The 24274-nt window shown below is 38.6% G+C and overlaps 2 protein-coding genes and 2 pseudogenes across 2 annotated transcripts; 2 read left to right on the top strand and 2 right to left on the bottom strand.

The window, feature by feature from the left end:
• Positions 1-7659: 7659 nt before the first annotated feature.
• LOC126792620 (uncharacterized) lies at positions 7660-10076 on the bottom strand. Its single transcript, XM_050519049.1, has 6 exons — positions 9754-10076; positions 9558-9680; positions 9370-9472; positions 8573-8688; positions 8122-8328; positions 7660-8000 (listed from the first exon to the last, which is right to left on the bottom strand). Exons 1-6 carry the CDS (start codon positions 10063-10065, stop codon positions 7818-7820), a joined length of 1044 nt encoding a protein of 347 aa, XP_050375006.1. The 5' UTR covers positions 10066-10076; the 3' UTR covers positions 7660-7817.
• A 402-nt stretch (positions 10077-10478) lies between these two features.
• LOC126792619 (uncharacterized) lies at positions 10479-15251 on the bottom strand. The gene is made up of 6 exons (XM_050519048.1): positions 13823-15251; positions 12160-12215; positions 11821-12051; positions 11309-11600; positions 10898-11094; positions 10479-10772 (listed from the first exon to the last, which is right to left on the bottom strand). The coding sequence occupies exons 1-6, from the start codon at positions 14882-14884 to the stop codon at positions 10619-10621; spliced, it is 1992 nt and encodes a 663-aa protein (XP_050375005.1). The 5' UTR covers positions 14885-15251; the 3' UTR covers positions 10479-10618.
• A 1085-nt stretch (positions 15252-16336) lies between these two features.
• LOC126792617 (phytosulfokine receptor 1-like) lies at positions 16337-18501 on the top strand (annotated as a pseudogene).
• Positions 18502-21570: 3069 nt separating this feature from the next.
• LOC126792618 (phytosulfokine receptor 1-like) lies at positions 21571-24038 on the top strand (annotated as a pseudogene).
• Positions 24039-24274: the final 236 nt, after the last annotated feature.

The following is a 24274-nucleotide window of genomic DNA, read 5'->3' as shown; positions in this document are numbered from 1 at the left end:
AAATAAAGATTGTTTTCTCCTCTCCATGATTTCTATATTGCTAACAAGCCTGCAGGCATTATTGAACCAATAGAAATAGAAATAATATTAACCCTCACTCTCTATTTTTCTCTCTGTTTTAGCTCCCTATCTCTCTCTTGGGCAAAAGCTCAAACTTCTGAAACAATGGGATCTAATACACCAAACTCTTTGACTCACTCCAACCTTTAGTCACCTAGCTCTCTCAAGTGCCCTGCTTCGTATTCATCAACACGGCTCTGAATCCATGAATGATGAATCAAACAGTGACAACAGACCCAGATGCTCTGAAATCCCCAAGACTATCACACACAATTTAATCTAGAAGAATGACACAAGGCAGAAAATGTCTGAATGAAAATGAATATATAAACAGCCAGAAAACTGACTTGTAATTCATTAAATGAAAGACCAAAGAGTGCATGCAACCCTGCAAGCATGCATAGTCTGATCTGATAATAATGCAGGAGGTTTGAAATGGGTGAAGCAATTGAAGAAGGGGAACAAGAAACACTGTGAAATTAAATTATGTGCAGGGGGTTGAAGGCCTGAAGCTATTGGACTACTGGTTACTGGTGACAGGTGACAGCGTCACTTGGAACCAGATTTAATTAAATTTTACACTTGTATAAAAGGTGGACCGTGTAGTTGAGGAGCTCACGTTATGCCAGTGTATCTTGGTGTGTAGCCAACTACTCCTGCCAGCTGGCGTTGCCGGCGGTCGTGTTCCGTCTGACGACTCACCCCCGACTGTGTTGCCGATCTAGGACCGGAAAATCCGAAATGATGTAAATCTAGACAAATCTCTAATGCCTGGCGAGTGGTATCCAGCTTCAGTTGAGTTCCGCAGATAATATTGTCTATGTGATCCAGGATTTAAGAATAGGGTGTGCTAAGTTTGGACGAAGCAAAAAAATTTTTTTAAGGACTTCGTAGCATAGCAATGATAATTTTAACATGAAAATGATAGCTTACACCTATTGGAACAAGATAGAAGACTAAGATTCAAGTGAAATGAATTATCATATGTACTTTGTGTTGATAAAGAAACCTATAAAAAACATACCAAATAAACCCAAAAAACTAATATAAGAAATAGATATGAATCAATCGATATATACATGAGATTACTTAATCAATAGGATTAAAGATTAAGATTTTCCCAATAGAGTGATTAGAGTTTTAGAGAGATAAAGAACTGTAGAGGAGAGAGAGGAGAGAGAGTAGGGTCGTAGAGCGGTGGATGAGAGAAAGAGTCTCGACTTTCAGCTTATTTTTTTTTATTTTTTCTTATGCTCGAACATGTAGTAAAATTTGAGTTTCCTTTGAAAAAATGGGATGGACTGCAGCAAACCACAGCCCACCTCTGCATCCGTGCCTGCCTATGTTGGTTGCTTGATGGAGTGACTTTGAGTTATTTTGATTTAAATTAATTATAGTTTTATTATCAGTAATTGGAAGTAATAAATGCGATACGATGGTACGGGAAAACATTATAAGATGTCACCATATTATAACAAGATAACCTTAACGTTTAGCACAACAAAAATTAACACAAATAAATCAGCATAAGGTGTAGAACCCCCGTACTCATGCTCAAATCTCTTCAGCGTTGATTGAGAATTAAATTTTATTTTATTCTTTGTGACGATGAGAAGAAGCGTTATGACATAATGTTCTAACACAATTAGTCTCCATGTCTAGAAATATTCCAAGGAAACTGCATGATCACGAATGTAATAAGTTTTGAGATGGTATCAATCAACTATCATCTCCTATATTGAAATAAAGTTTATATTTAACAGAGTTTTAGGGTTTTTCAACAAACAGATGATACACTCCACCCTCATGTGAGCACTTCAAGTCAATATCACATGCAACTGAGAAAAGCACAACTATTCATGTGTTGTAGTTTTTGCCTCTGCAATTTTTTGGGCTTGAATGACGCATGGAACACATTACTCCAGCTTGCACGACAGTGATAACTAAATACCTGATGAACAGCAACAGCAAATTATACTACTGCTGCATATGCTCATCATCAGCTCATGTTTTATTTTATTTTTTAAATGAATTTCTCTCTGCAAAGATAGTTATACTACTGATCTGACGAATAGAATCCATGGTTTGTTCTCTACAAATGGAATACGAAAGTGAACCGACTGAACTCATTATTCCCATCAATGTTTTCCATACTAAAACTACAACACAAATTAAGAAAAGCTTAGATTAAGCCATAAAAAGTTTTTGGCTAACCAAGATTATGGTACATAAACAGCCCCATAACAGGAAAGAAATTGGAAATTCTGTAATCATGATCGGGGGTAAATGCAATGTTGCTCTAACCTTTTGAAGGAATTTCACATTAAGTGGTAGTAATTACTAATTAGGATAAAACCAAAAATCAGTAATTATTCTATTATTCTGCAGGGAACTTGTCGAAGTCGATCTACATAGAAATCAGAAGCAAAATCTTGATTTTATTTTCCTGTCCTCAAGAAACACGCGACAGACGTAAGATCATATAGTATCTAATCTACTTGAATTTCTTAGGCGCCGAGAATCGTAGCTCAGATCACCGTGCCTGCTTTGCTTTGCCCTAATAATTTACCTCGAATCCAAGTAGAATGGCGAACGCAGCAATACTAGACATCAGCAATGTCAATATCAAGACCTCATCAACATCAAACTCAACCAATATCCTCAGCAGGATACATCTACTTGGTTCTGAACTTAAAACAGCTTTGCTGAAGCTTAAACATCTGAAAATTGTTGTGCCGAAAAGAAAACAAGCCTCACCAATATGATCAAGTACAAAAGCAACCAAGTTCACTGTCAGCAGCTGCTTACATCCCCAATGTGTCCACTTCAAACTCAAAGCACCAGAACCGGATCAAACTGTTGACAATAGATCGCTTGCCGCCACTCCCGAGTCTGATTTCGGCAATGTGATCCAACCCTCCACCTCATTTAACTCCTCAACTAAGTCCACACTCCCCTCTTGTTCACTTCTCCCTCCCAAAAGTTTAGGACATGTTCATGAAACTTCAGCAATAGAGCTATTATCAAAGCTACTTGTAACTAGAAAAGAAGAAGTATCAATAACAAAGCAGCCTAATGTGACCGAAGATCCGGTAGTAGAAGCAGGAAAAATAGTAAGCAAGGAAGGGCCAAAGGGCCAAAAATTCTTGTGGAATCTTGCACGACAACAGTTCATCAATTGCGGACTCAAGAATACTATTCTGTAAGATTTCTTCCCTTTAGATGTACTTAATTTAGCTTGTTTGCAAAGACTATGAATTGGTTACAGTTTTTGTGCTAAGTGTCTGATGAGATCGTTTTGGTGAAGATTGAATATACATAACAAGTACCGGATGGTGAAGAGTGTGGGAGAGGAATGTCATGAAGAAAACGAACTGAAGGCTTTGATAGCTGATAAGCTTGAACCAATCTGCTTCAAACGCTTTCAGCCCTCTGGTCTAATGCACATTGCTGAGGTAGATCTCAGTTGTGTTACTCGTCTGTGATTCCAAGTTTTGGCTTTTTTTTATTTAATCAAAATCTAATGATGCCTACTGTGCTGTGCAGGGACTTATGGAGGTGATGAATGTAAACAAGCTGACCAAATCTGGGTGTAGGGTTAGAATCTTGATGGCGGATCAGTTAGCACGCATGAACAAGAAGTTTGAGGGAGACATGGAGAAGATAGAGATAGTTGGACAATATATGATTGAGGTATGGAAGGCATTGGGGATGAATGTTGAAGATGGTAAAGTAGAGATTTTGTGGTCTTCAAAGGAGGTTGGCTCAAGAGTAAATGAGTACTTAGTTCTTGTGTCAGATATAGCTGACAAAAATAGCCTTGCAAGGCTAAAGAGGTACCTATGTTGTTCATCTTAAGCCTAAGATTCATATCTGTGAAGTTGAGCTAATTTTTCTTCTTCTTCTTATTCTCCTACCAAGGTGCTGAAAGTTACGAATCAAACTGATGAAGTAGTATAGTTAAACGCGCCCCAAATTTCTACCTTAGCCATGCAGTGTGCAGATATCTTTTTCCTACAGGTGCTTTTGAAAATGCTCAGTATCTTAAGGAAGGGTAGTGACATGTAATGAATTGACTGGTGACTGATGCAAAATGCTTTTACTCAAATAGGCTGACATCTGCCAGTTTGGAATGGATAAGCGGGAAGTGAACATTCTTGAAAGAGAGTACTGTGATAAAATCCAGAGGAAGAACAAGCCTGTTGTTCTGTCACACCGTATGTTACATCCTAATATACTATAGATTACCTAATGCTAACAGTTCTATCTAACCATTTTCTTTTTTAAATGATGATCTGCAGATATATTACCTGGTTTGAAGGAAGGGCAGGAGAAAATGTCAAAGAAGATTCGCAGTTCGGCCATATTCGTGAATGAAGATGAGGTGCACTGAAAATGTGCTACTAATAAATGTGTTAATTAAGCTTTCCTCGTATGAAAAATGATTTTTTACTGACTGAATCTCTCTCAGGCTGAAGTAAATCGGAAGATAGCGGAAGCTTTCTGCCCTGAAAAGGTTATTGAAGGGAATCCGTGTTTGAAGTACATAAAGTACCTCATTTTCCCCTGGTTTAATGGATTCGTTGTGGAGCTAAATGAAGAGGATGGCGGTGTTAGGTAGGTTCAACCGTACAACTGACTATATTTTTTCGTAGAAGTGAGCCTTTAGTTATATGCAAACACTTCCTGGATCATACATGAGTAACTCTTCTGTTTTTGCCTACCAACACAGGACCTTCAAAAGTTTTGAAGATTTGCTTGTTTATTATGAATGTGGTATTCTGCAACCAGATGACCTTAAAGTAGCTCTATCCAAAGCCATTAACAAAATATTGCAGGTAATACACATGCCATGTACTTATAAATCTTATGGTTCTATTTCATGGCTATAACTTACAAAAATTAAGATTACAAACGTCATTTTTAGCTTTGTAGGTAAGTAGTTCAAGGATACTTTGCCACTGCATGTCAGTTTTATTGTAACTTAACTTTGTTTTCCCTAATTGCAGCCCGTACGAAACCACTTCAAGGATAATGATACTGCTAAGCAGCTTTTACATAGTGTTATGGTATGTTTCTATTTGCCGTTTGACTACATTTCATTTTCTAAACTACTACAACTCTTCAATATACATTTTCTCTGGTTTTGTAGAGCTATGAAGTCTCCGGCTGATGATTGTAATGCTGAGAGCATTATCATTCATCAAGACCTTATTCTCGGAATCTGTACATTATTGTTTTCATAGCTAAAGAAATTACCATTTCTGTTTTGGATTCTTTATGCTGTAAATCACCATGTAATAAAAAATTTGTTATATCAGTTCAGACATTATTTAAACAGTGGAATAAAACTATGTATGGTGTATGTCCTTTAACACAATGAACAGAATCTAGAACGAATTACATAATAGAGATAAAATGTTATAATGTTTAAAGGAAGACCTCAACCAAAACTGTTCTCAGCTTTAGTAGAACTATAAAACACCATTTTGGTGACCGCAATAATTCAGAAAAACAAATCCTTCACCTATTCGATTTCAAAAAATTTGGTATTTATGCAGGGTTATTCTTGGATGGAATCATGCGGAGAAACAACTGGTTCTTACATAGGTCCCTAGCTTGAAAAATGATCTCAATAATATCATCAAGGTCCCTCTAGAAAGTGGAGAAACAGATTCTCAATCTTTCCATTCTGGAGTATCCAGAGGGAAAGCGCATGCAGTATCTTCAACTTACTTTAACAACTAAAAAGATCAGCTTCCTACTACAGAAAGAAAACATAGTCCTACTGTATCTATGAATAACGGTTTCCTTGAGCCCCACGTATATAGAATCCCGAACAAAGAAGAAAACTGTAGCTCAGCTAGGGAATTAGTGTCCTATAAATACATACAATCATACAAGTAGTGAGGCTCTCATATCAAATCCTGCTTTGTCAAGCCAGTCACCATCCTAAGTTCCTAACCCTCGAGCCACCCTCAACCACTGTGCTTGACAACAACGCTGCTCATACTGAGGCCAAGTCCTCACCTCATACTGAGGTCAAGTCCTCACCAAAACCAAACTCAACTGTCCTCTACAGGTTACACCAAGGACTCAAAAAGGCCTTACCAAAGAATCCGATGAGAAAGTTAAAACAAGCCTCAGCGTCTTCAGAAGGAGCGGAAGGCAAACCGGCATCTACTCCAACCAAGACAGAAGATGAGATCATCCAAATCCAATCCCCCACCTCATTGAACTCAAAAAAGTCCACTGACCGGAGCTGCATGCCTCTGAAGAATATTCATGTATTCAAAAGAAAACAAGCTTCACCAAAAGGGCAAGGACTTGAGGAGAAACTGCCGTCTTCCAAAGAAGAAGCAATTCAAACCAAATCCATGACACCGTCTGAGGCAACCAAGATGACTATTTCCAGCTGGGAATCCCTCAAGAAAGCTTTTGTGCCGAAAAGAAAACAAACGTTACCATCAATAGAACTGGAGGAGAAACTCCCTTCTACTACAGAGGAGCAGAAGCCGCTTTCGGAGGAGCAGGAGCAACAGATACCACTTTCTTCAGAGGAGGAGCAGAAGAAGCCAGCTTCATCTTCTTCAGAGGAACATTCTTCTTCAGAAGAGGAAGGGGCTTCTTCTTCAGAAGAGCAGGAGATACAGAAACAGCCTTCTTTTGCAGAGCTGGAGCCGGAGAAGCAGGAGCCTACTTCTTCTACAACAGAGGAGCAGGGGCAACACAAACCACCTTCCTCTGAAGAACACCCAACGTCAACTAAGACAGCGAACATCAGCTGCTTACCTCTAAAGCATATTCTTAAAGGAAAACAAGCTTTATCATCTAAAGGACTCGAGGAGAAACTGCCTGCTTCTTCAGAGGAGGATGTGATCCAAACCCAACCACCCAAACCTTCAAAATCAACTAAGATGACTATCACCGGCTGCTTCAGGAATATAGTACCAAAAAGGAAACAAGCTATATCATCAAAAGGACTTGGAGAGGAACTGCCTTCTTCAGAAGAGACCGTTCAAAGAATTACACCCTTATCATCTGAACCTGCCCCAACAGTCGATGACAAACAGGAGGAGCCGCAGAACCTGCCTTCTTCTTCTTCTTCTTCTTTTTCTTCTTCCTCAGAGGAGGAGGAGCAGCAGCAGCAGCAGCAGAAGCCACCTTACATAACAGAGGAGAAGCAGCAGGAACTGCCTTCTTCAACTACAGAGTCCTCTACTTCAGAAGAAGTCCCATCAAACTAAACCCTAAACTACTGAACCATCAAACTCAACTAAGCCGACTTCTGGCGATGACAATAATATGGCCTCCCAGTAAGATTAAGATATTGTCTAGGTTCCTTTTTCCTTTTAGAGATTGTAATTTGGATTTTGGAGTTGTTGTTTATAGAAATGTCTGTCCTTTTTTGATGTGTTCTTTGTTTAAGTTACATATTTAGCTGCAATGGCCTCTAATATTAGTAAGCCAATGTTTTACTATTTACACAATCGGATCATCAATGTTTTACATTTTCATCGCTATCTTCTATATTTCTTTCTCTGTCATGGCAAATAAAAGTATGTTTTCATATTGAACACAGGAACACACCAAGAGATATTCAGGGGATAAATAAAAGCATTTTAACAACCCACATTAAACACATAAACATACCAAGAGATATTCTGGTGACAATAGTAACATTAACAAGAGATCATAAGGTGTACAATTATCATCCATATCCATAAGACATCAAATATTATTTCACAAAAGGAATTTTAGGCCACCTCTAATTGGTTGCGCCTAGCTGCAGCTTTCTCAAGTGCCTTCAATCTATTAGCTTCCATTCTGGCTATCTGTTCATCATCATTTGTATTTGGCAACTGTGTTGTATCATCTTTCTGAAAACTATCTGGTGCAGTTATGCTAGCAGTGACTGGATCACACTGCAATGATGGTTCCTACAATTTAGAAGGCACATGAGAACTCAGAATTTGCAAAAAGTAGTTGCACATACTAACACATCAAAAAGTATTTTGTTCTTGATCAAAAAGTATTTCACAAAAATAATTTTCAGGGCACCTGCAATTGGCGGCGTCTAGCTGCAGCTTTCTCAATTGCTTTCAATCTGTTAGCTTCCATTCTGGCCTTCTGTTCATCTGTCATCTGACTTTCACTGGATTTACTAACTTCATTATTTGTGTTTGGCAATTGTATTGTAGTATCTTTATGAAAACTATCTGGTGCATTTATGCTGGCAGTAATCATATCACACTGAATTGGTGGTTCCTACAGTTAAAAAAGCACAGGAGAACTGAGAATTGGCAAAAGTACTTTCACCATAAGATCCTTACATAGTTGGCTACAATATTGCTCTAGTTTATCTACTGATATTCTTTAGATTATATCTCTGACTTCAAAATAGTTGGATTGGTTATGTACAGAAGAATGATTAGTCTAAACAACTAAATACTTAAGTGGTTAAAACAGCTTCAAGAAACTTGAAAAGTACTAGATCAATCAAATAACATACTTCAGTGGCTTTCTCATAAATTTCATTAAGCATATCGTCCTGCATAAAATCATCATCATGGTTCCCTGAAGATGGATCTTCCTGATGATCAGAGGGTCCTTCAGGGTTTAAAGTTTCTGTAGGAAAATAGCAGGATCAGAAATCCGACAGAACCATAAAGAACAGAGGGTTATTCAAAAGCAAGTATAAGATATCTAATGAAATTCAGCAACATATTAGGCATTGTTTCTACCTCAGAATCAATCATGCTCCAGGCAGCAGCCAGTCCATTTAGTAAGATAACAATTAGTAAACAAACTCTGGGTAAGTGGTTCCTAACTACAGTACAATCTTAAGTGACCTCTAAGGTTCCTTACTTAAGAATAACTCCAAACTGAGGTCTGATCAGCTAGTCAAGATTTAGGATTTCCAAAAAGTAGGACCAATGGAGACTACACAGTTGAACAAGGTGAGTTAGTATGTTACAGCAAGCAGAAAGTTTCGATTAATTCATGAACATGGCACAGAGGTCAAAACCACACAATCTTCCAAAGATATGGACTGTATATCTATAATACATTGTTGAATACAAGGGCCAAAATAATTTCATCGTTCCTGGAATCCTGGATGCCTTTCACACTAGTAGAAATAGCCAAATACGAATCGATATAGACCTAACACACATGGTACAACAAAGGAATGATGTATCTTTAACAAAACAAGGCTCAGCAGAACCAAAAAAATCAAGAACTAAAAATTTGCATCTAACTATCTAAGTATCCATAAATTGCATATAAACTACAACAGTACAACCTTACCCAGCTCATCATTTGGAACGTCGTTGTCGATAACCGGCGGTTCATGCAGCTTTGTCAGGTCTCCTCCACTGGCCACTCTTTCCCTCAATTCTCTGAGAGACATCTACCCGAAAACACCGAAAAACAATCAAAACTTGAAGCAAATTCATCAAAAATCTGATGTTAAAATCGACGAAGAACTCAGTTACCTTGACTCGTTTGGTGGCCGCCACTTGTTCGACCTTATGCACAAACTGATCAAACGAGTAATAGGGCAGCAAACGAGAGTGCCACTCCGTGTACAGCCCAATCAGATTCTCCAAATCCCTAACCTGCATCATCATCAACATTCACATAATCGATTCTTTCGGGTCAAAGTCAAATTAGAAAGGATTGAGATCTGACCTCGTGGCCGCGGCCGCGGTACTTGAAGGACTTGGGGAAGTGGCGGAGGATGTAGCCGAGGCCGTCGTCGGAGAGAAGCAGCTCAGGGGTCAGCTTCGGCCGGGTCTTGGGAGCCGAGACCTTTTTGGCTTTGGAAGCACCGGCTCCGCCGATCTTGTAAGGATAAGATGAGGAATTGGGATTGGGCGGCCTAGAGTTAGGGTTAGGGTTTGGATTGGAATTGGGGGTTTGAGCGGCGGAGGAAGGACAGTCACGTGACCAGTGGCCAGGTCGGCCACACTTGTAGCAACCGGTGGCTGCCGGCTTCTCCATTTCGTCTCTGCTATTCTGATTTGATTTGATTTGGGGCCAGCTGCTTTCTTCTCTCCATTGATTTTAAGTTTTTAACTCTTAATATTCTGTATATTTTTGGCGGGAAATAGTGGCGCGAACGAGACTGGGTCTTTTGTAGGAGTCGCAAGTTGGATCAAATTGTACCTAACCAAAGTCCAATGGGCTAGAAGTGGAGGTCTTTCTTTTGGGCCTTGGGGGAGGCACATTTAGCGTAGGGTGATCTTAACTTGGATTTATACTTGTCATACTCGTGATGACACATTGTTTAACTTTCATTGTTCCACACAAATTCTTGTGTACCCATTACATTGCTAAGTATAAACCACATTTTGCTCTACTCCCCCACACACCCCTCCCATTTTCCTCCTTCCAAAAAAGGTTCTTATAAAATTAAATCACCAAGCCTCTATATCTTTTTCTGTATTAAAAATTTGAGGTATTATATGCATCATCACTTCCTTTGCCAAAACAATACTATCACTCGGTTTGAGCATGATCGATTATGGCACCATATGGGGTCGTCAGGCGAGAATCAAGAGTTCATGGACCAATCATAGTTCTGGTAAGATACATGTATAGGCCCCCCATCACCCAACAGATGTGTCAAAAGACCAGCCCTAGTTGGATCCAAGTAATTGAGGATCCACTTTAGAATCTCTTTGTCTTGTCCAAAATCATTATCAAACCTGCAGAAAATTTTGATATGCGATGATAGTGAGTATCATAGGTTCCGAGTGAAAGAACCAGATGTGTGCACAATGTGAAAGAAAATGAAAATCAGCTTGATGAGGTTAAGGACTTAGTGAGTTACCATTTGATGATTTGGGTGAGATACACAGTCCTCTTCTCCAAGTTCACCTCCATTCCACCACTCTTGAAGAACTCTCTTGCTGCACATCTTAATTCAGCTTCGATAACTTGGGGTGAGAAGAACCTTACTATTGGGCTTGATCTTGTCCCGTTGCAGAGTCCGAAGTGGACTATTGGATTCACTTTAGCACAAGCCAGCTGCATTTTATTGCATAAATTTCACTGTCATGAAGTTGTTCACTTTCTAATATTTTAATTTGGCAGTTCACAGTTGAAACTTGAAAATTCTATACAGAAATATTCGTCCAATCAATTCTCTTGATTCATCTTCGTTAAGATTTGCTTACTCAAGATAATGATGTTATGTATAGTCAAAAGCTCTAGGGAATGAGAAAGAAAATGAGCTGTTTACCTCTATGCGGCTGTCTCCAGAGCGAAATGGCTTCACTAGGGAATAAGGAGGTCTCCGGTTGATTCTAAGGATTCCATTTTCGATGGTACTAAGGGAATAAGAATAACCTCCAACTATATACTGGAAGTCATTGTAAAAAGATCTCCTTTCGATCAGACCTTGTGGACGCCCTACCCTGATAACTGCATGTATTACCATGGCATTGTACAGGTTCAAGAAGAAGGATAGCCTCTCATTTGGTGTAAGTTCGAAAAGGTTTACTCGGTGAAGCTCTTGAACCAAATTTATGTACCTGCAGTTAGAATAAGAAGGAACTGATCACTTAACATACAAGCTCCCATGCTTGACATTGTAGATGATACATATATAAGTGGCAATTTCGCCGCCAGGAACTGGTTCAGCACATTTAAAAATTATTTAACAGGTTGGCTGAATGTTTATTAATAAATGTTCAACTTTAAAGGGGAACAAACTAATTGTAATAACTAAAAAGAGGGAACTGATCTTCATACCTTCGGAACTCCTCACTGTTGCTTATGCCAATGTAATCAAGTAGGCGCCTGTCATCAGAAGCATAGGACTCGAGAATGGCAGACATGATCTTGGTGAGCCTTTGGCCAACTTTAGCTGCAGACTTGGGCTCACAATCATTTGTGGATCCTCGGAAGTTGTAGGACTTGGGGATAAACGGTTCATGCTCAAGGAATCGATAAAAATGGTTTCCATCTTCAAACTCATTTTCCCTGAAGGATATGAAGGGGAGAGTTAAGCACACATTAATGTATTTCTCTATACCAATCTCTTAAGTTTTATTGGTGAAGCAGGAGAGCCTGCAGGAGGTATCTTATTACCCAAAAACGTGATGAATGAAGTGCCTCTTAGCCAGTTGCCTTCCAATCTCAACCGCCTGCATTTGTTGTAATATTCATTAGCATTCATTCACTAGGTCTAAGAGTTTCTGCTCAAAGGATGAATGACCACTACAGCTAATTATTACATACAAAATACACACTGCATGCACAAAGTCATGACAGTAAAAGTATCAAACTAGATGCTTTTGGTAGACGGCAGTAATTTTACACTGTAAAATTAATTATTTACACCATTAGAATTATCAGAGGGGTCATTTTCAAAACTTATAGTGCAATATAATTTCATAGATGATATTATTTAAATGGTATATAGTCTTCAGGTTGTCATTCCTAAGCAGTCAACGTATCTAAATATGGACATATAAGATTCAAGGACTTTTTCAAAAAAATCTTCTAACTTGGATAAGATTCTGAACGAGTCCCAAGCTGTTGAAGTTGATAACAACCAAATCAAAGATGGCAAATTTCAAGAAAACACAATTATTTAGTGTTGACAACTCCCAAATTCCCACCATTTACGACACCGATTGGTATATGACTATACGCCACTTATGAATCTTGAAAAGAATTAGAACTTCAGGTCCCAATACCACCCCAAATATAGCCCTGTCAAAGTGTCAATAACAGTATACAGACGCGTTTTCATGAGTGGGAAGGAGCCAAAATCTCTAGTGTTTTGCATGATAACCATTACTAGGGTCCCTTTCATTTCAAACATAGAGTGATGGCTCCATCCAACCTATACTTGAAATTTAAGCAATCATTTTAACCAGTTGGTAACAAAAACAGGACATGTAGAACTGGAGCAAAAATTATGAAGAAAATGAATGAACAGGAGCGTTTTTATAATAATAGCAGTCACTGATAGCTGTGGACGCCATCATTGTTTTCACTAACTAAACATGTGAAGCTTAGAATAAAATTAGACCTACATCAGTAAACTCAACAAAAAAGAACTATAATATAGCAAGTAGGTCTGAATTGGGTAACCAACATATTATTCCATCAGAAAAAATGTTAATCAATTATTTGATTACTTAATTAGCAATTAACCATTACATGCTCGTCATCATCATCTAACGTGGGAGTGGCCGTTTCTAAAAGGCCAAGCAGACTTCATGGGTTTATCCGTAAAAGGACAACATTTTATATATTTTCTAATTTCGCTTAGATTTCCTACTTACGTTTAGTGCTCTAGCATAATGAAACTTCAAAAATCAGAAGAAGTCATTGATTTGGCACTGTGATCCACATGAGCTATTCGAATCATTTCACACACTTCCAATACTTCAGAACAGTGTAGTACGGAATGAAAAATTATTATATACACTCAGTACATAGTTTATATGAGATACCACTCTTAATATTATTAATATATTTTTTAATATATTTATTTTTTATTAATTATTTTTATTTAAATTATTATTATTTTTTCACGACCGTCATATTTATTATATTATAAAGTAATATAATTAATTGTATATAAATTACTTGAGTGCACAAATAATTATTCTTACGAAATAATGAATGACAACAATCTCGGGATATTGTTACGGAATGGCCGCGTTACGATGGTCCCATGTAACAGAAAATAACAAAAAGAAGAAAAAAATTGGGATTTGGTCAAAGGGGAGTCGCGTACCTGTTTACGGCCGCAGTCCAACTGGTGAATGAGGACCTCCACCATCTCTTTGCCGGCGAAGCAGTTCTTCACGATCTTCATCTTCATCAGACGGTCCTGAATTGGCAGCCTCAGCCTCAGCAGCCTCACGATCTCTACCATCTGATCCGTCAGCTCCTCCTCCTCGAGATCATCAAACCCGTAAACAGGCTGAGCGGGCGCGTCGTCGGGGCATTTCGACCCGATCTTCTCCTTCAACCTCTGGTCAAACTCGCCGCTGTTCCTCAGCGAATTCAGAGCCACCAAACCGCCGAAGAGCTTCTCGTTGAAGAAAATCTGAGGCACTGATGACGTGCCGGTCCTCTCGATCAGCTCCTTCTCCCGCTGAGGGTACACGTCGACGTTGATCTCCACGAATCTCAGTCCTTTCTCTTTCAAGAAGCTCCGGACGGCGCTGCAGTCCCGGCAATTCGACCTGGAGAAGAAGCTGATCCGGCCTTTGAGAGCCGCCTCCAGCGTTTGCTGCTGCTCCGCCGCCGTCTCTCTCTTGAGCTTCACCGTCACTTTGAGGCCAGAGAGATGGAACTCCGTCACGCTCGGCTTCAGAATCTCGTCGGCGAAATTGCTCTCCTTGAGCGACGACAGCTTCTTCAAGAACGCTGACGAGAAACTGTTGCTTCTCTCCCGGATTAGCTTCCCTATCGCCGGCATCGCCGCGCCGAAATTCTTGTTCTCCGAAGCGTCGTCGGTTTGGTGGGAGAGAGGAGAAGGTGGAGGCGAGTCGTGAATGCCACGTGGCGCCTCGGGCTTCGGGAGCTGTGCATGCGGTTGGAGCACCGCCCCTGCCTCCTCTGCTTCGGGCGTAACGGCTAATGTCACGTGCTCCGTCTCTTCCGCCGAAGCCGTTGGAGCCGCAACAACGCCGTCTCCGTCGCCGTTCTCGAGGTACGCTTCTTCTCCATTCTCAGCACTAACATTACTCTTTGTTTTCCCGTTCTCCGGTAACTCGTTTAGTTTTCCGGCGGCTGTGGTGATTGTAACCTCACCTAGGTTAATTTCGGCTCCATTTTTAGAGGGATCCATTTCCGAATTCCGGCCTCAAAAAAAGTGGTGGAGCTAGAAAAACAGTCTGAGCTAAAATTGAAAGGTCTGTAATGAAATGAAAACCCTAGGAAGACAAAGCCATGAGAGGGAGAGAGATGGGAATTAGACAAAAGGAGAAGAGCGAAGAAAGCAAAGGAAATGGGGTTAGAGTTTGAGGGGACGATGAAATCGGAGAGAGGTTTTATGGAGGAAAGGCCAGAGGTTTATGCAGAAGTGGTAAAACACGTCCAAGTAGTTTGGACTGACTTGGGCTTAATCCCGGGGTTGCCGGCCCAACGCCAATGAATGTCTTCGGCCTGTTCTTTTTTATTGACTATAACACCCTTCCCCGCTCTGTAGGTCTGGTGCTTGTTGAGATGACACGGCTGGGGGCAAAATAGTGATTTAGGAGCTCTTTAGGGAAGCCGTTTGTTTTGGTTCGGGAAATTCAGGTGGTTTCAGTAGACACGCCAAGTGGCACAGATACACTTACCTAGTCGTTGCGTTGACTTTGGTTATATGGTAATAAGTTGCATAATTTACCTTCTTCCTCGTTTTGTTTTCACAACAGAATTGGTTTTTTACCTTGCTAAATTAGACTTTTACGGATTAGGTAGGCTGACTGATATTTATGCATTAGTCAAAAATAGAAATATATTTGATAAGACAGAGAATCGTTTTGATTGAGTTAATCCTTATGAATTTATTGCCTCATTAGAGCCTTGGAGGTTTTAAATCAAAGAACGAAGAGGAATGAAAACTCTGTTCCTCAGTAAACGAATTACTCTGTTATTGTGTATTCTGTAATGTAATGTTAGTTTTACTTTCATATTTCTTTCATAAAATGCATCATCATTCCATTATTTCCATATGTCATTTTAATAATTTCAACTATAGCTACGAGCTTGTATGCATGTCCCTTGGATATGCACGCAACTCTTCAGGTCTTTTCATTACGGTGCATACAATGCAAGTTTTATTTTATTCTTTTGGCTTACGTGCAAAGTGAATTGATGCAGACATATATGTATATATATAGTTCAATATATGCTACTCTCTTCTACGATGGATGATGGACAACTGTTGAGATTTATTTTATTCATGGTCCAATGTATGGATTGGTTCTGGTCTACTGTATTTTCTTATAGAAACACTGACTTGAGACTATTTCGTTTAAGTTACTAATTCTAGTTCAGAGGAAAGTAGAATGAAATTCTAGCTTTGGATGTGCATAATTTCCTGGAACTAGAACTACAAGTCATCAGTCTTCTAATTTTTTTGTTCTTCCTGACTTTGTGTTCGATCTCTTGGGTGTATAACTGTATATGCGTTTAAGATTGTAGTCGTCGTGCTTGAAAGTTTAAAACACGTTAGGCCACTTCAACAATATATCTGTTCCTGACATAGGTTTTCTGCTAATTAATTGATTGTGAATCCTTCCTCTCTCCCTTTCGGTTTTGTTTGTCTGATCTGATATGGGGGTTCAAGTATTCTTGATGGTCATCCTTGTTACTTCTTTATACTTTCAAACTGTGATTTTGAGCTCTCAGAACCTGTCATGCAATCCAAATGACTCTCGAGCGCTGCAGGATTTCATGACTGGTTTATCTACAAAAGTTGGTGGGTGGGGAAATGATACCTCTTCCAATTGCTGTAACTGGCCAGGTATCACTTGCAACTCTTCATCTTCTCTCGGATTAAATGATTCTGTTGATACCTATAGAGTGGTTAAGTTGGAGCTTCCGAGTAAAAGAATAGTGGGCAAACTCTCTGAATCTTTAGGCAATTTGGAACAGCTAAGGACACTAAACTTATCCCACAATTTCTTCAAATCCTCGCTGCCCATTTCAGTGTTCCACTTGCCAAATTTGGAACTGTTAGACCTGAGCTTTAATGACATTTCTGGTCCCATTCCATTTGATATCAATTTACCTTCAATCCAGTCCATTGACATTTCTGAAAACATCTTGAACGGTCCTCTTCTAGCAAGCATCTGTATCAATTCTCATCACCTTCACAAGCTGAACTTAGGTGTGAACTACTTGACCGGTAGCCTCCCACCAGGTCTTGGCAGTTGTAGTTCCCTGCAAGACCTCAGTATTAGCATGAATGATCTGAGGGGTGGACTATCTGGAGGGTTAGTTAGCCTGCAGAACCTAACTCGACTCAGCATTCAAGGTAACAAGCTTTCTGAGTCTTTAGGCAAAGTAATTGGTAACCTCAGTAACCTCATTTATTTAGATATCTCGACTAATTGGTTTACAGGAACTATCCCAGATGTTTTTCACAGCCTTGGAAAGTTACAGTTTTTTATTGCTCATTCAAATCATTTTAGTGGTCAAATACCACCTTCCCTGTCAACCTCCCCGACTATTTCTTTGCTTAATGTGGGAAACAATTCACTGGAGGGTGCCATTTATCTGAATTGTTCAGCAATGACTAATCTGGTTTCTCTTGATCTGGGTTCTAACCGATTTGATGGGCCTATTCCATCCAATCTTTCCTCTTGTGGGCGTTTGAACAATGTAAATTTTGCCCGGAACAATTTGAGTGGCCAAGTCCCAGAAAGTTTCAAAAATTTTCATACTCTCTCTTACCTCTCAATCTCAAACTGCAGCATTTCTAATCTTTCATCTGCCCTTCAAATATTACAGCATTGCCGGAAATTACCACTCTGGTTCTCACAATGAACTTCCTTGATGAAAAACTGCCAGCTGATCCAACCCTTCATTTTCAAAAGTTGAAAGTTCTTATTCTCGCAAATAGTAGGCTCACTGGTTCAATACCTCAATGGTTGAGTACTAGTAGCAATCTGCAGTTGCTAGATTTTTCGTGGAACCGCTTAGAAGGAACAATCCCTGTCTGGTTTGGCGATTTTAGGCATCTCTTCTACTTGGACATATCAAACAATACTCTCACCGGCAGCATTCCTAGAAGCATAACTGGACTAGAGAGCCTCATTAATGGGAGAATCTCAGCTGAGGAACCATCTCCTGACTTTCCCCTTTTCATCAAAAGGGATGCAAGTAAAAGAGGATTACAGTATAATCAAGTTTGGAGCTTTCCCCCGACCTTGCAATTTCGCAACAATAATCTTCGGGGACCAATTTGGGCAGAGTTTGGGAGCATGAAATCACTTCATGTTTTGGATCTTGGATTCAACAGTCTATCTGGACCAATTCCAAGTACTCTATCTGAAATGACCAGCTTAGAGACTCTGGATCTGTCTCGTAACAAGCTCTCTGGGACAATACCACCTTCATTGATTCAGCTCACCTTTTTGTCCAAGTTTAGTGTTGCAGACAACCAGTTAGTGGGGGCGATCCCTACAGGAGGTCAGTTTATGACATTCCCCGATACAAGCTTTCAAGGGAACAATCTTTGTGGCTTTCATGCTGCTCCCTCTTGTCCATCAGAGTTTAACCCAGAAGAAGTGGATAGTGGACCAACCGGGAACTCATCAAGAGTAGAATTAGACGTTGTTGCGGTTTCTGTAGGAATAGCTGTAGGATTTGTATTTGGAATCGCCTGTTTCATTGGAACAGATAAATATGTATGGATTTGGAAGTTCTAATTTATGTTTCCCCTGGTTCCTTGTGGAAGGGGTTAGGGCTAGGGTTCTTCTTTTCACTACCTTTGTGTTAAATGTGGTGGGGTGTTTGCGACATTTCTTTTTCATATGGCTGGAGTATGCATGAAGAGGATTGATAATTAACATTAATAGTTAACATGCATGTCAGCTAATTGCTAAACTAATTCGTATAAGACTGGATTAGGATAACTGTGAAACTCTTTATAGATTCATGGTAAGCGCATTTAGAAACGATTAATTTCATCCAAAATTCCATATTACATATCAGTGTTGATGATGCTTCACTTTGAAACTCAGATATTTTTGATGCATTTTTTTTAAGTGCATTAAGGTTTATTGACAGAAACCGTGCTTTGACTGAGTAAAACATGTTTGTATAAAGCTGGCATATATGCATGAAGACGTACAGAAGTTTAAGCTGCCTAGTCCTAATGGACCATCTAATTGTGACGTCAAATTTCAAACTACATGTAGAGTCTTGGTCTTTTACTTCTTGATTAAGATGTAGCGTGTTCATTTCAATTTAATGGCTTTCACCAACTTACCAGATTAACTTGAACCAATCAGTAGACGTCATGAGATTAAGGTGTCTGCATTCATTGGTTTCATTGGCAACGTCTTTAGTGCTCATAGCCGCCACATCAGATTTATTATGAATTATAGGATCTTAACAAATAATATATGATTGTGATTTATTATCTGACTACTTCCGTAACCCTTGAGGACCACATATATGTTTTGAAGTTCCAAAATCATTTAAAATAATCAAACAAAATAACATAGAGAAATAAGCGGCCAGAATTGCACCGTGTGTCCATTTATTTGATTTTTTTTAAGGATCTAACATTTTCTAAATATCATTAAAAAATAATTTCAACGCTCTAAAAAATCTCCTAAAATTACCACACAATCAAGATAGTTAACTCTATCTACCAAATTAAAAACTTTAAAATAATTTTAATCGTGCGACACAACTGCCCTTAGGGATGTAGTGTTTAAATTAGGAGAATTTCGTACCAGAATTTTAATTCTGCTCTATCTACCAAAATTTCGTACCGTATCAATATCTCAGTAACCTTATCACATCTACAGTCAGAATTTTATTTTATAATTTTTCTCACGTGAATCACAACGTACCTACTAATGTTTCATAACATTCATACTATGTTATATGTAAATGCGTCTATTTATAAACTAACCACAATAAGAAAATAAAATTTGAAAAAAAATCGACGATAGGATATCGCTGCTATAGCGTACTATGGTCGTGGTAGGAAATTCACTAATTTTAGGTAACGTTTGGTTCTCGATCCATACGGTTAGCTCTTTTTATCTCATACCCTCCTAATGAGAGCTATGTTACCGAAACATAATTATCCAAAAACAATTGCATGAGTTGATAGAGCGCGGTATTAGAAAAGCGTAGGAATTTTTGAGAAATTTTTTCAGGCACCTATGATTTTTTAAATGTTTGTTGAGCTACGATATCATTTTTAAATAATAATAAAAATGATATTGACAAACGAGAGGCCAGAATTGTGCCACATGTCTCTTTAACTTTTAGTTAATTTTAAAGAATCTAATATCTTTTAAAAATCATAAAAAAAAATAGTTCTTACACTAAAAATTCTCCAAAAATTACCACGCAATTAGAGTAGTTAGCTTTATCTACACATGTAAAAAAATTTAAATAATTTTAATCGTGCGACACGACTGCCCTTAGGAAGTAATTGTTAAATTAGGCTTGACTGTGTAGATCGAGATCCAAATTATTACGAAATTTGGTGAATTTCGTACCGTATCAATATCTCAGTAACCTGATCACATCCAAAGGTCAGAGTTTTATTTTATAAATTTTACTCACGTATATCACAACATGCCAGCCAATGTTGCATAACATTCATATTATGTTATACACTTATATGTAAACGTGTATGTTTATAAACTAACTATATTGAGAAAATAAAATTTGAAAAAATTGACCGTAGGACATCGTCGCTATAGTGTACTATGGTCGTGTTAGAAAATTCACTAATTTTCGGTAACTTTTGGCTCTTGATCCACACGATTATCTTTTTGTAACTCATACCCTCATAAGGGGAGCTATTGTTACCCAAATACAATTATCCAAAACTTTTTGCATGAGTTGATATAGCACGGTATTGGAAATGCGTAGGAATTTTTCGAGCGCCTATGATATTTTTAAATATTTTTTGAAGTTGTGAAATCATTTAAAATAATCAAAATAAAATGATATGGACAAATAGCGGCTAGAATTACGCCGCATGTCCTTTTATTTGACTTTTAGTTAATTTTAGAGAATTTAACATCTTCTAAAAATCATAAAAAATAGTTTTGACACTTTGAAAAATTCTCCAAAAAATTACCATGCAATCAAGATAGTTAGCTCTATCTACCCATATAAATTTTAAAATAATTTTAATCGAGCGACATGTATACCCTTAGGGAGGTAGTGTTTAAATTAGTGTTGACCGTATAGATCGTGACCCAAACGATTACGAAATTTGGTGATTTTCGTACCGTATCAATATCTCAGCAACATGATCACATCCAATGGTCAGAGTTTTCTTTTATAATTTTTACTCACGTGAATCACATTGTGCCTACTAATGTTGCATAACATTTATATTAGGTTATATGTAACTGTGTCTGTTTATAAACTAACTATACTGAGAAAATAAAATTTGAAACAATCGACCATAGGGTATCATCACTATAGTGTACTATGGACGTGGTAGAAAATTCATTAATTTTCTTTAACATTTAGTTCTCGAAGCACACTGTTAGCTCTTTGTAGCTCATACCCTTCTAAGGAGAGCTATGTTACACAAACATAATTATCCAAAAAAATTTGTATGAGTTGAAAGAGCGCAATGATAGCAATGCGTAGATATTTTTGTGAAATTTTTTAGATACCTAAAATATTAATTATACTTTTTTAGATATGTTAATATTTAAATTTCTTTTACAAATCAAATTTTTACATAGAGTTGGACCACAACTCGTTTATTTATCCAACTTCATTAATTATAAATGACTTCAAAATAATATTTTATTTGAAGCTTCCCGTTTCAAAAGACCAGGACCGAGACTGAAAGCCAGCGATTCATTCTAAAAGGTCCTCTTTCCTATTTGATCTCTTATGAGTTTGTTATTCTGCTTCACATAGATTAGAAGCAATTACTTGTTCTTTGCTAAAGTTTGTAATTTTTTCTTTTGTATTCAGCAAAGAAGTTACTGCTACTTGATCGATTTCTCTTCCAGAACTCAAGTTATTTGTAGTGCTCTAGCAATGAGTGTTCAAAATATCTGGATGGTAATCTTTGTTATTGGGTGTTGCTTCCAAGCTCAGGTTTTGAGGTCCCAGAACCTGACATGCAGTTCCAATGATATGAATGCCTTGGAGGATTTTATGGGTGGTCTGCAAACTGCCATTGGTGATTGGGGCAGAAATTTCTCTAGTGATTGCTGTAAATGGGCAGGTATTACTTGTAACTCTTCATCTTCTCTTGGATTGGATGATTCTGTTGATACTTATAGAGTGGTTGGGTTGAATCTTTCAAGTAGAAGACTAATTGGGAACCTCTCTGGTTCTTTGAGGAATTTGGAACAGCTTAAAGTCCTTAACCTTTCCCATAATTTCCTGAAAAACTCACTTCCTGCTTCATTGTTTCAATTGCCAAATTTAGAGGTCTTGGATTTGAGCTCTAACGCCTTCTCTGGGTCCCAGTTTATATTAATTTACCTTCAGTTCAGTACCTAGACATGTCTCAAAACTACTTTATGGTTCCTTACCGAACAGCATCTGTGGCAATTCTACTCGGCAACTGCAATTGTCTGTGAACTACTTTTCTGGTGACCTTCCACCAGGTCTTGCCAATTGTAGTTCCTTGGAGGCCATTCATCTCGGTTTGAACAATCTCTCTGGTGGTTTACCAGAAGGTATATATCTGCTGCAACAGCTAACTCAATTGACCATTTATGACAATAAGCTCACTGGGCCGCTGAGCGAAGATGTTGGTAGCCTGACCAACCTTGTTCGTTTGGATATCTCCACTAATTGCTTTTCAGGGACTATCCCGGACGTTTTCCACAGGCTCCAAAAGTTGCAGTATTTTGTTGCTCATTCCAATAACTTCAGTGGTCAGATACCGCCTTCCTTGTCAAGTTCTCCAACCATCACTTTGCTGAATGTGAGAAACAATTCATTGGAGGGTCAGATTGTTCTGAATTGTTCAGCAATGAAGAGTTTGACCTCTCTTGATCTAGGTTCAAACAAGTTTCAAGGGGAAATTCCATCCAATCTTCCCACCTGTCAGCATCTGAATAATATAAATCTTGCCAGGAACAACTTGAGTGGCCAAATCCCTGACAGCTTCAAGGATTTTCATACCCTCAATTACCTCTCACTTTCAAATGCCACCCATTCTAATCTATCATCTGCCCTTCATATATTACAGCAGTGTCAGAATCTGACTACTTTGGTTCTCACCATGAACTTCTATGATGAAGAATTGCCTGCTGATCCAAACCTTTATTTCGCAAGGTTGAAGGTTTTCATTATTGCAAACAGTAGGCTCACAGGATTAATACCCCTATGGTTGAGTAAGAGCAGCAAATTGCAGTTATTGGATATATCCTGGAACAGCTTGCAGGGCACAGTTCCATCTTGGTTTGGCAATTTTTCTAATCTCTTCTACTTGGACATATCAAACAATTCTTTTACTGGGGAGATCCCGAGAAGCTTAACCGGACTACAGAGCCTCATTGATGGGAATTTTTCGTCAGTCCAGGGGCCTTCCCCGGATTTTCCTCTTTTCCAGTTGAAGAATGTGAGTGCAAGGGGATTGCAGTACAATCATGTTTGGAGCTTTCCGCCAACACTGGAACTTAGCAACAATAATTTCACTGGGTTGATCTGGCCAGAGTTTGGGAAGCTGAAATCCCTTCATGTGTTGGATTTAAAGTTCAACAAATTATCGGGACCAATTCCAAGTTCTCTTTCTAAAATGACCAGCTTGGAGACTCTGGATTTGTCTCATAACAATCTTTCAGGAACAATACCTAGTTCGTTGGTTCGGCTCAGCTTTTTGTCCAAGTTCAGTGTTGCAGACAATCAACTAGAGGGTGAGATTCCTAGTGGAGGTCAGTTTGGGACCTTCCCAAATTCAAGCTTTGAAGGGAACAGTCTTTGTGGTGACCATGCTCCTCCATGTCCATCGAAGGTTCATACTTCTCTCGTTCAAATCAGAAAATCAAGGATAGAAATAGAAGGAGTTTATGTAGGAATATCTGTGGGGTTAGTATCCGGAGTAGCTTGTTTTATTTTGACAGATAGATATGTTTTTACTTGGCATTTCTAATTTCTTTTTCCACATTCTTCCTTGTGGAAGGGGTTAGGGTACGTAAAGCTGCTCTCAGATTTTCTCTCATTCTTCTTGCCAAAAAAAAAAAGATTTTCTATCTATTTTAGGATTTGGCCTTTTATCCTGTAGTTACTCTTTGCTTATGCTAATGTTAATAGAAGGATATTATTGTTCATCACTCTTTCAGTTTCTGTATCAGCTTTCTATCTTCTATAGTTGTGTGCGTGTGGCTGTTCAACCTTCTTATTACGAACGCACGACTAAAAATGAAAATATTCAAGTAACTAACTAAATATAAGTCGATATATATTGTGAAAAAAGATCTTGAACATAGAAAAATACAATGTGGGTGTCTCGACTGCTCCAGAGCAACCTGGGAAGACGAAACCTAAGGTTTCGATTGACGGTATC

The sequence above is a fragment of the Argentina anserina genome, chromosome 4, assembly GCF_933775445.1.
Source record: "Argentina anserina chromosome 4, drPotAnse1.1, whole genome shotgun sequence".
Classification (NCBI taxonomy): Eukaryota; Viridiplantae; Streptophyta; class Magnoliopsida; order Rosales; family Rosaceae; genus Argentina; species Argentina anserina.
This window is presented reverse-complemented; position numbering and strand designations above follow the sequence as displayed.

Excerpts from the sequence above, each read along its gene's own strand:
- LOC126792619 (XM_050519048.1), bottom strand. The coding sequence starts at position 14,884 with ATGGATCCCTCTAAAAATGGAGCCGAAATTAACCTAGGTGAGGTTACA. Across the intron at positions 12,052-12,159 it reads TTCATTCATCACGTTTTTGG|GGAAAATGAGTTTGAAGATG; the intron begins GTAATAAGATAC and ends CATATCCTTCAG. Across the intron at positions 10,773-10,897 it reads CTCACCCAAATCATCAAATG|GTTTGATAATGATTTTGGAC; the intron begins GTAACTCACTAA and ends AATTTTCTGCAG.
- LOC126792620 (XM_050519049.1), bottom strand. The coding sequence starts at position 10,065 with ATGGAGAAGCCGGCAGCCACCGGTTGCTACAAGTGTGGCCGACCTGGC. Across the intron at positions 8,689-9,369 it reads CGTTCCAAATGATGAGCTGG|AAACTTTAAACCCTGAAGGA; the intron begins GTAAGGTTGTAC and ends ATTTTCCTACAG. Across the intron at positions 8,001-8,121 it reads CTAGACGCCGCCAATTGCAG|GAACCATCATTGCAGTGTGA; the intron begins GTGCCCTGAAAA and ends TCTAAATTGTAG.